General features: G+C 37.8%; 1 protein-coding gene across 2 annotated transcripts in view; it reads right to left on the reverse strand.

The window, feature by feature from the left end:
- Window positions 1–7161: 7161 nt before the first annotated feature.
- LOC111150777 (NSL1, MIS12 kinetochore complex component) overlaps window positions 7162–11975 on the reverse strand; it is a 42243-nt gene continuing 37429 nt past the window's right edge. Inside the window, exons 5-6 of one of the 2 annotated variants that reach the window (XM_022508372.1) lie at window positions 9899–9966; window positions 7162–8667 (exon numbers count right to left, since the gene is read on the reverse strand). In XM_022508372.1, coding sequence (XP_022364080.1) covers window positions 8389–8667; window positions 9899–9966 — 347 coding nt within the window. In that variant the 3' untranslated portion in view covers window positions 7162–8388. The remainder of the gene's footprint in view (window positions 8668–9898; window positions 9967–11975) is intronic. The other variant, XM_022508373.1, reaches the window with a different exon arrangement.

An 11975-nucleotide genomic window follows, 5' to 3' on the forward strand; every position in this document is an offset into this window, starting at 1 on the left:
AGATACTTTTTCATCATTTTTATACACAGAGGCTGCATAATGGAATTCTATTTGCAAAGCAATAGTTCAGGGAGAAAAAAAAAAAAACCCTCTAAAGAAACCAAAACTAAACTCTCAGCTAAAAACAAAGTCTGCGAATCTGATCTGAAATATACCAAGAGAATGGAACTGAAACCCTGCAGAAGCTTCCGGGGGATTTGTTTCTTAATTCTCAGTGATAGGAATAATGAAAGATAGAATCGAAGATTACTCATATTCACTTGCATATTGCGTGAGTTTTAAAATCACTTAAAAATGTAATTTTATGCAAGTATTATGTGCACATAAAAGAATCAAATCCGTAAGGCTTATAACAAAAAAATCTCAGTTGGTCAGTCTGCTTCAGCCACTTCAGTTCATTCACTTTCCAGTCTCTTAGCAGTTTGTTTGCTTTTTCTGGTATTTGCTTGAATCATATCCACCTTGTGGTGTCTTTTGGTTCAGCTGTTTCAGGGATTATGCACTGACTTTTACTTGTGGTGAAGATTTTACTCCCCAACATTCCCACTTTATGGCTGATGTTCAGATGGTCACACAGTTACAACCACGTGAGTTGTTTCAGTATTACAAAATGAACTTCTGCAGTGGTTGGTCCAGAAGCTCCCTCCGTGCCCGATCCCTGTCACCGTGGCTGCTCCCAGCTCCTGTCCTGGGACACTGTGGACTTCCCCAGAGCCCAGCAGTTAAGGGGAGACCCTGAACCCAGCTCTAGTGCTTTCACCACTACTCGCCCCAATTGCCAAGCGCCCTTCCTGTACTGATTACTTCCCAATCCTCTTACCCTCCCCACAGAACTGTTCCAATTTTTTATTGAATTCAGTTTAGAGTGTTCCTTGTCATATCCGTATGAACACTGGTCACTGTGAAGCTGATTTGTAACTGTGAGTACATTTCCTGTACAGTTTTCTGCTTATACTATAGCGAGTAGTTGTCTGCTATCTTATTTGGTTCATTTTTCTGGACATCTAAATATCACAAATATCTCCTTTATACGGTTCTCCAGGTGGTTAAAACGATCACTGCTTTTGTCAGTTATATTTTCTCCTCCTGAAAATACCTCTTTTCTAGTCCTTCCTATTCCTGTTGCAGCCTGGTCTGACTGGATGGACTTTTCTCCAGATTTGCTGACTAGTGTCCTGTAGACTCGAGTTTGTAGCTCTCCATCTTGTAGCTTCTCTTTGCTAGACCCCATGGCTGCTGCTTTTTTGTTTACCCTTTGGAGTGGAGCACATCCACTAGTAGTGTCCCAAACAGCATGCTCTGGGGGTAAAATGTATATATTTTAAAGTATGTATTTGTTTAAATTTTACATGTCTGAGAATGGCTTCAAGTTAAACTCTCACTTGACTGATAGTCTGGCTGAGTGCAGACTTCTAGGTTGCAACTCATTTATACTGGATGTTTCTAGGTTTATTGCTCCAGAGAGTTCTAGATTAAAAGTTACTGTTTAGGGACACCTGGATGGCTCAGTTGGTTAAGCGTCTGCCTTCAACTAGGTTATGATCCCAGAGTTCTGGGATTGAGCCCACGTCAGGCTTCCTGCTCAGGGGGATAACTGTTTCTCTCTCTGCCCCTCCCCTGCTCATGTTCTGTCTCTTGCTCTCTCCCAAATATATAAATAAAATCTTAAAAAAAAAAAATTACTGTTTAGTAGTTTGATGCCATGCGGATTCCTCTTCCTTTATGATCTTTCTCCCCTAGTGGAAGCTTTTAAGAACTTCTCTTTAGGGGTGCCTGGGTGGCTCAGTGGGTTAAGCCGCTGCCTTCAGCTCGGGTCATGATCCCAGGTCCTGGGTTCGAGCCCCACGTCGGGCTTTCTGCTCGGCAGGGAGCCTGCTTCCTCCTCTCTCTCTGCCTGCCTCTCTGCCTACTTGTGATTTCTCTCTGTCAAATAAATAAATAAAATCTTTAAAAAAAAAAAAAGAACTTCTCTTTAATACAGTGATGTGCCTTGGTGGGGGCGATTTTGGTTTTTTTTTGTTTCTTATCTTTATTTCTTGTGCTGAATACTCAGTGGGCTTTTTCCTTCCGGAGTTTTGGAATCCATGTGGAGTCTTGGTATCTGGGAATGTTTCTTGTATTATTTTTATTTCTTTACTCTTGTTAAATTGAGATACACTTCACATCCCAGGTAATTCACCCATTTAAATTCACCTGGGTGGCTCAGTGGGTTAAGCCTCTGCCTTCGGCTCAGGTCATGATCCCAGGGTCCTGGGATCGAGCCCCGAATCAGGCTCTCTGCTTGGCAGGGAGCCTGCTTCCCTCCCACCCCGCCTACTTGTGATCCCTGTCTCAAATAAATAAAAATCTTAAAAAAATATAAAGTGTACCAACCAATATTCACCGATCAACAATCACTGCTACCAATTTTAAAGCATGTTCATCACCCTCAAGGGAAACCCTATACCTATTAGCAGTCACTCCCCGTTCCTCCTACCCTCCCCTGTCCTCCATCCGTGGGCAACCACTAATCTATTTTCTGTTTCTATAGATTTGCCAACTCTGGAGATTTCATATAAATGGAATCATACAAAAGTTTTTTGTGAGTGATTTGTAACTTAGCACACTTTCAAGTTTCATCCACATTGTAATATGTACTACACTTACTGCCAAATAATATTCCATCAATTGGATATACCATATTTTATTTTTCTATTTATCAGCTGATAGACATTTGAGTTGCTGTTACAAACATTCATGTACAAATTATTGTGGAGACACGTCTTCAGATCTTTTAGGTTTGAATTCCTGGGTCACATGGTAATTGCACTGTTTGATAATTTTGCTCCTTGGTTCTTTCTGTACTTTGTGGCAGATATAGGACCCTCTGAATTTATTCTCTTTATTCTTATCTTTTCTAAATTGCCATCTGTTAATCTTATTGCTTTGCTTTTGGGAAAATTTTGCATTATCTTCCAGCCTTCCTACTGAATTGCTTTCAACTTTTACACCTATAATTTTCAAGAACTCTTTCTTGTTTCTTTAATTTAATATTCAGATATTTAATAAATGGAATATCTTCTGTTACCTCTGGGAGGACAGTGATTATTCTGGAACTTTGTTTTATATGTATCTCTAGGTTTTTTGAGGTCTTATTTTCTCTTTGGTTTTAGTGTACTTGTTTTCATTCACTCGGTTAACCAATATGCACTAAAAAACTATATGCCAGGCATTTTTCTAGGTGTTTGGAATACATCAGAAGAAAGATTCTTTCCTTTGTGGAACTCCTAGTCTTTGGTCTCTGCATTTAAAGGCCTCCCTCAAGGGGCACCTGGGTGGCTCAGTCAGTCAAGTGTCTGACTCTTGGTTTCAGTTCAGGTCACGGTTAGTGTCATGATCTCAGGGTTGTGAGATCGAGCTCCATGGTGGGCTCTGTACTCAGTGGGGAGTCTGCCTGAGAGTCTCTCCCTCCCCCTCTGGCCCTATCCCCACTTGCACATGCTCTTTCTCTAAAAAAATAAATCTTTAATAAATAAATAAATGCCTCCCTCAAATGTCTGATGAATCTTGTTTTTTTTGTGTGTGTGTTTATTATTTTTTTAGATAAAACTTACATATAATAAAATGCATAAATATGTAGCTAAACAGTTATACATATATATATACAGCCATGTGAGCAACACTCGGATCAAATACAGAACCTTTCCTTTACCCAAAAAAGTTCCTAGTGACCATTCCCAGTTAATATCTCCCCTCTCCCCACGGGTAATCACCAGATTGGTTTTGCCTATTCTGATTTCAGACATAATATGCACTTTTTTGTGTCTGGCTTCTTTTATTCAACATAACATCTTTGAGATTCATCCATGTTCTATCAGTAATTCATTTTTTAAAAATTCTTGTGTTTCAGGGCGCCTGGGTGGCTTAGTGGGTTAAGCCGCTGCCTTCGGCTCGGGTCATGATCTCAGGGTCCTGGGATCGAGTCCCACATCGGGCTCTGCTCAGCGGGGAGCCTGCTTCCCTCTCTCTCTCTCTGCCTGCCTCTCTGTCTACTTGTGATCTCTCTCTGTCAAATAAATAAATGAAAATCTTTAAAAAAAAAAATTCTTGTGTTTCATTATATGTATATGCCACAACTCATTTTTTTCATTCTACTACTGATTGATATATAGGTAGCTTCCGGTTTTTTTTTTTTATGATGTCCACTTATTTTTTAGAATGAAATACAAAAATGTTTCTGGAAGCTCTGTGTAACTGAAACTTAGACACTGAATGACTGCAGTGTAGGGTGGTTGACTGGCCAGCTGCATATGTGGTTTGGGGTCTTTAAATATCCCACTATTGTAGCTCTTTTCTCTCAGGTTGTTCCGTTTCTCTAAAGGATCATCTAAGATGTGTGAGCCAGACGACCAGTATTCTGGAATTTCAAATCTTACCATTCCAGTGGAGAATTTTATTCTGAGCATTTGTTTGTTCTGAGCTTCACCTTTACTCTCCAGGGACTCTTTATTTCAAGTTTTTCCAGAAAACATCCTCCTCTGGCAAAGGCAATTACTGACAGTGAATGGAGGGGCGGTGGACACAATCTCATTTATAGGCTCCTCTATCTCATCTCAGCCTGTTGTAGTGTCCTCCATTCTTCAGCTCTCCAGAGATCCTGGGGGCCAACAGGCAAATTTCTCTTACCAATGTCTCTCTTTGCAGACACTTCTGATCTGCTAATGCATTACTGTTTCCTCCATACACATTCTTTCTTCATATGTTATGGTCTAGGCAACATACCTCCTGGTTTCATCATCAGATTGCGTATTTCTCTCGTTCTTGCTATTTGGGGGGAAATGCTACACAAGAAGAAAGAGGGATTCATTGCCAATTCTAAAAAGTACAAAGTTCTTAAGAGCTGACCCTGCCTCTTTTCAAGTTCACTTATAGCAAGTCTTTTTAGACAAGATACATATAGCCGTACCTGATGGTCCTCGGTACATCATGCTCTCTCCCAACCACCGGCCTTGGGAAATTCTCTTCACACAGCCAGCAATCTTCCTGATTTTTCACCTAAAATAATCAAAACTGTTGAAACGTCACCTCCTCCACGAAGATTTTCCAAGCTTCTTCCCAAAGTTTGCCAATATACATCTATTTAGCATTAGCTGCTTTGCACGATCATTGTTTACATGCTTATTGTCTCCATTAGAATATATGGGCTTCTTGAAGACAATGTTTAGCCAATGTTTAGTGTTTTCATTTCTTTCATCAAGCCAAGCAGTAACAGTGCTTACAGAATGCTCACTATGTAAATTGTGTGCCAAATACTAGCCTAAGGACTTTATGTTATGAACACATTTACTTCACATAACCCTATGATATAGGTATTATCATCATCCCCATTAAATTAGAGGAAACAACAGCACAGAGAGGTTAAGTAACTCTAGGTATTCCATATTCCAATACTATTTAACTAATAGTAACTAATATTTAACTAATAACTAATAGATGATCTGGGTCTGAGACTATGCTCTGAACCTGACTTTTGAACTGAGTAGGTGCCTAACATGTATTTGTTGAATGGATGACTGCGAAGGGAGAGAAGGAAAAACCATGGCCTTCAGCAGAACTCAAACAAATTCAGTCTTAGAGATAGCTATATTTTGAAGCAAACAAAAAGTCTTATTTTACTGACTTTGTTCTTCATGCAGCCCAAGCCTTAATGACCCAGAGTTCTAGGATATGATTTCTGTTGTCTACTGGTATGGACTGAATATTTGTGTCCCCTCAAAATCCCTAGTTGAAGCCCTCACCTCCAGTGTGGGCTCTATTTGGAGATGGGGACTCTAAGGAAATAATTAAGGATAAATGAGGTCATATGGGTGGGGCCATGATCCAATAGTATTAATGCCCTTATAAAAAGAAGTACCAACACTCCCCCCCACCACCACACATATACAAAGGAAGAGAAACCTCACCAGAAACTGAATTTGTTGGTATCTTGGTCATGGACTTTAAGTAAGCCTCCAGAAATAGAAGAAATGAAATTTGTTTTTGAAGCCATCCAGTCTAATGTGTTACAGCAACTCAATCAGACTAATAGTTTCCAATGGCTGAAGTTTAGAAAACCCATTTTCCTTCACTTCTTTCAGAAACTAGCTGCTTTAACAGCATTCTCTCTCCCTTGGAACTGGATTTGACCTTCTTGTGCTGGGCTTTTTTGTTTTGTTTTTGTTGAAAGCAAATTTTAAGACTCCATCCAATCCAGTCTTCTTTTTACCATAAGGAGGCCAACACTTGACTTTGTTTTCCTTCAACATTGCCTACAACTATAGACTTTCTTACTTTTCATTATCTTAGTTAGCTAATTCTTGGCTTATGCAGGAATCCAATTTCTCCTCCTAAAAATGTATACTTTGGGCACCTAGCTGGCTCAGTCGGAAAAGCATGTGACTCTTGATCTTGGGGTCAGGAGTCCAAGCCCCACGTTGGGTGTAGAGATTACTTAAAAAAAAGTATACTTACCCAATACTTTCACTGATATCAGCCAGGCTTATCCTAATTAATAATGCTAATATACTGTCCTGCCTAGTGGTATTTCATTTGGAACTCTGCTGTAACTGTGGAGTGATACTCTGGGCTCTCTGAGGGATTTCAAGTTTCAGTTGTCTGGGAACTTTAAAATATAACAAACCTTTTTTTTAATTTTACAAATTTCCAAATAGGTACAAGAGTAGAAGGATGGCTACATCACACAGATCCAACATTATTAAGATTTTTGCCACATTTACTTAATATATTCCTTTTCTTTTTTTTCCTTGCTGACATATTTCAGAGCAAATCCAAGACATCGAGTCATTAAATTCTATGTCTCTCAATATGTATCTCAATATGTCTCTGAAAAAAGGAAGACATTTTCTTATATAGTCACAAAGCAATTATCTAATCTAGAAGAATTTACAATAAGTGTTTTGTTTATAGGCTATTGAAATGAAACAACTCATACAGAATTTTATGCTATAAAATTATAAAATACTATAAAAATATAGCACTGTATTATAATAACAATATTCTGTAGCTTCAAAACAATTTCAAAGGGAAATTTAGTATGTTCTGAAAGGCAGGATGTTTACCTATCATTCAACTAAAGCTGAGTTCAAGATGTTTCCAACAACTAAAAAATACACAGTATGAAGATTTCAGTCTTTGTACATTATTTTAATTAAAAACACACTGCAATTACAAATATACAGATCTGAAATTGCAACATTAAAATACAGAGTGCAATAAAGTAGCTTTGTAAATTTTCTTCACTGAGACAGACTTTATCACATTTTCATGACTGTTAAGACACAATAAATGAGAATTACAGATTTCCCAACATCATGATTAAATTCCTCTGCAAACGAATGAAGTTATAGGCATCAAAGGAGTAAAGGAGAAAAGTTAGATGGCCCTGCCTACATCGTATTAATGTGTGGAAGAGACACAGTAAGAGCTATAATAAGCTAAAGTGAAATATTAGAGCTAGGCGATATAGCTTTCTTTGCCTTCTACCAATAACATCCTTGGTAATAAACAGTCGTAAATGTAAAATAGTTCAGTATGATTGCAGCTATATTTGTTCTACAATGACAACTTGTTAATTTTTAATCCAATATATATTTTTGAACTGCAATCATGTACAAAGATATAATAAAAAATTCTGAAGAGAAACCCTTAGTCCCAAGTCAAATAATGTTTAAAAGTTGAAAGGCCTATAGAAAATAAGTGTGGACAAGAAACATTGGCTACATGCCAATTTTTATTTCTAAGAGAAAGTCTTATATAAATAAATCATCTTTGTCTTACAAAACAAAAACAAAAAAATTATAAAAATAATACCACAAATCCAAATTAGCCAAACTTGGAGTAACAAAGTCAAAGCCAGTCTCCTCATCTGCATATCAATGTGATAAATCAATCTGCATTGGGGAAACAAACAAACAAACTTTATCTGCTCCTAGCTCCTAAACAGAACTGATGATTACTTTTAGCACTTAGAGACAACTGTGGCGCTGCTCTTCTTAAAAGAAAGATGTATACTAGAAATCCAATAGAACGTGTTACTAGTGATATTCCACAAAAGCTGTAAGGCAGCCAAGAGCTAATTACGTCTAAGGACTGTAAAAGCCTACACTCTTAATGCCCACTGATGGGCTTTGTGCCAATATTCAAAAAATATACTTTTCACCTACCAGAGACGAAATATTGAGGAAATACAATTATTACATTATATCCTAGCATAGAGCTACTATATTTGTATAAAGGAATCACTAGTTAAAGAGTTATTTGCCTTTTTAAATGAAGTCCTGTCTAGGCATTAGGCTATAATCTACATGTTGACAGTGCCGAATTTCAACTCTCAAGACAAACAAGAAGAGTTTACGTGTCGAGATTAATTCTCTTTGGCCGCAATGGATACCATTTTCTCTGGGGACAGTCTTTAGGTCGCCTTCTTTTCAGGACCAGGTCAGTGGCTTTCCTGGTTGAAGTCTCTGTTGGTGTGGTTTCTATTTGTGTTATAAAGCTCTCAGGTTTAACATCTGCTTTCCTATAACAACCGGAAAAGACTTCTTGGTGGACCCTCTGGAGCTGGATAATAGGCTGCATCTTTAAAACTTGGGAAAATCCATCTCCTTGTTCAATTAATGCAGGCAAGGACTTAAACAAACAACAGTAATACATAACATTAATCTCAGGTTGGAACACAAACACCCAGAGACAGATACAATGCTCTAGAACTTCATTCTTCAGGTTAAGGCTTTTTCTAAGACCTAATTATTTGGGTCATGGATATTTGGCTTGACCTTAAAATACCAATATTAATTGAGGATTTTAAACAAAAACTAAAACTAAAAAGATACATTCTATTCCTACAATGCCTGGTAGTAAAATAAAACTTTGGCCGCAGGAAGTAACAGAATTTCAGAACTGAGGATTTAATGTCTAAAATTCCATATTTTAGGATAGAAGTATTTTAGAAATCTTGATCATCAAGAGCAAGAACCAGTACATTTTTCCTGTAAAGGGCCTTACATCTCTGTCACAGCTACTCAACTCTGCATTGTAATGTAAAGAAGCCACAGACAATAAATAAATGAATGGAAACAGCTGTGTTCCAATGAAGTTTTATTTGCAAAGACAAGTGGCAAGGCTAGATTTTTGCCACCAGTTTGCCAACTCTTGATAAAGAAAATGCTTTGGGTACCAGAAAATCATGGAATCAATACAAACCGCAAAAGAATGTTATAGAAAATTATCAAAACATGGGAGATTCCAAAGGGTTTTGAAACAATTTTCATAAACTAGATATCCAAATGTTTTCCTGTATGCATAAAATAAATGTCAAGAATATAAACAATTTTATTATAACAATATTAAGATATCCAAGTTGGATATGCAGCATAATATAGCAGTTAGGAATATATATATAGGCTCTGGAGCCAAATATCCAGGGTTTAGTCTTGACTCATTTATTTATTTGGGCAAGCAATAGCCTCTCTCTGTGCCTCAGTTTCTCAACTATAAAACAGGGAAATTAGCAGTTATCTATTTCATAGGATTATGGGAAGGTAACATATGTAAAGCAGATAAACGGTGCTCACTAAAAGTTAGGCAGTATTATTATCCAAAACTGTTTGATGGACTGCTAACTCTCAGAATTCAAAAATATAATCAATCTTCAAAGAAACCAGATATAAAACTGGCATATACGTGCCTACTAAATGTTAATTATTCTCAGTGTTATTGTCTCTTTAATAAATTCATTAAAGATCTACTTAAAAGACTACTGAGAATTCCTGTTACAATACACTAAATATATATCCATTTTTAAAGCAAATACCTAGCTACATTTTGTTCATTTTATAACTTTTCGGCATGTAGCTTTTACCTTCATGGCTTCACTGATTTCCTTAGCTATTGTTTCTCCTCTGCATTTCAAATTTTCCACACGACAGGCTGCAAAGAAACCGCCAAATAGTATTTTAGGTTTTTTATCTAATATAAACTCATAAGAGACATAGATGTTATTTGGACAAAAATCTGTTAGGATTATCCACCTTAGCTCGATCTTTCTTAGAATACTTTGTAATCTATTAAAGTAAGTGTCCTATTAAATTTATTTAGATAAATTAAAAAGGTCGTGGAAACGTTAGAACAGTAGAGTAAAACTAACAGTTATAAGATGACAGGCAACAAGAGTTCTATTAGGAGTAGTCTTAGCACTGTGTGTAGCTGATAGCCCCATATTTGTTCTATATGTCTACACTGTGTTTAACATCCTCAAGTCCTGTAACCACATTTTAAATAGATATAGGCTAATATCTGATATCTGTATTACTGAGTATTATATAAGCAAAACATCTTTGAATTTGGAATATATAATATCACACTGCATCAGGGATACCTAAATGGAATTTCTGGGGGGAAAAACCTGGATTAGACTGTCAGTAATATTAATTTTTCTTTCCTTCCTTGATGCTTTACTGATTCCTAATACATTTTATTTCCTTCCAAACTTTGTTATAAATGTTCACGGCTACTTCACAACAGAACTGCATATTCAATGATATAATAAAATTATAATATATAATTTTATTCAAGGAATAAAAATGCTACTAAAACTCCAAGCAAAACTGGATAAGAAAAATCATTACTTGGGGTGCCTGGGTGGCTCAGTCAGTTAAGCGTCTCCCTTCACCTCAGGTCATAATCCCAGGGTTCTGGGACAGAGCCCCACATCGGGCTCCCTGCTCAGCGGAGAGTCTGCTTCTCCCTCTCCCTCTGCTGATCCCCCTGCTTGTGCTCTCTCTCAAATAAAGAAATAAAATCTTAAAAAAATCATTCCCTTTTGAAATCATCTACAAATTAGTTTTCAGAAGAGTAGTTATCAGTAGAAGTTACTTCAAATCTAAGCAGCTACATAACCATTTTAGGAGAGCTACAGCCTTACTGGCTTCAAGGAAGTGGCAAATAACCAAGCAAAAAATTTCTTTCATAGCTGCTGTTTTTCTTTTCTGACTTTCCTTAGGTCAAAAAAGTGAGAACACATTTAGAATAAAGGGGAAATGAACAGCAAAAGTAACTGGGAGAAAGAGGGTACTCAAAGAAAGAGAAAGGCAAAGGCAAAAGGATAGCCTCTGTAAAAGGGTTCTTAACCAGGGGCGCCTGGGTGGCTCAGTGGGTTAAGCCTCTGCCTTCAGCTCAGGTCATGATCTCAGGGTCCTGGAATTGAGCCCCGCATCGGGCTCTCTGCTCAGCAGGGAGCCTGCTTCCTCTCTCTCTCTGCCTGCCTCTCTGCCTTCTTGTGATCTTTCTCTCTGTCAAATAAATTAAAAAATCTTTAAAAAAAAAGGGGGTTCTTAACCATTTTTGCTACCAGAGACTTCTTTGGCAATTTGATGAAGCCTACAGATACCTTCTAAGAATAGTTCTAAATATATTAGTTTTTTTGTTTTTTTTTTTATCATTCTATTTTTTATTTTAATTTTGTTTTTTATAAACATATATTTTTATCCCCAGGGGTATAGGTCTGTGAATCGCCAGGTTTACATACTTCACAGCACTCACCATAGCACATACCCTCCCCAATGTCCATAACCCCACCCCCCCTCCCCCCATCAACCCTCAGTTTGTTTTGTGAGATTGAGTCACTTATGGGGGGGGAGGAGTCAAGACGGCGGAGAAGTAGCAGGCTGAGACTACTTCAGGTAGCGGGAGATCAGCTAGATAGCTTATCTAAAGATTGCAGACACCTATAGATCCAACGGGAGATTGAAGAGAAGAACAGCAACTCTAGAAACAGAAAATCAACCACTCTCTGAAAGGTAGGACCGGCGGAGAAGTGAATCCAAAGCGACGGGAAGATAGACCGCGGGGGGAGGGGCCGGCTCCCGGCAGGCGGCGGAGCAACGGAGCACAAAATCGGGACTTTTAAAAGTCTGTTCCGCTGAGGGACATCGCTCCAG

Source organism: Enhydra lutris, unplaced genomic scaffold, assembly GCF_002288905.1.
Source record: "Enhydra lutris kenyoni isolate GAN:26980312 unplaced genomic scaffold, ASM228890v2 scaffoldscaffold24, whole genome shotgun sequence".
Lineage (NCBI taxonomy): Eukaryota > Metazoa > Chordata > Mammalia > Carnivora > Mustelidae > Enhydra > Enhydra lutris.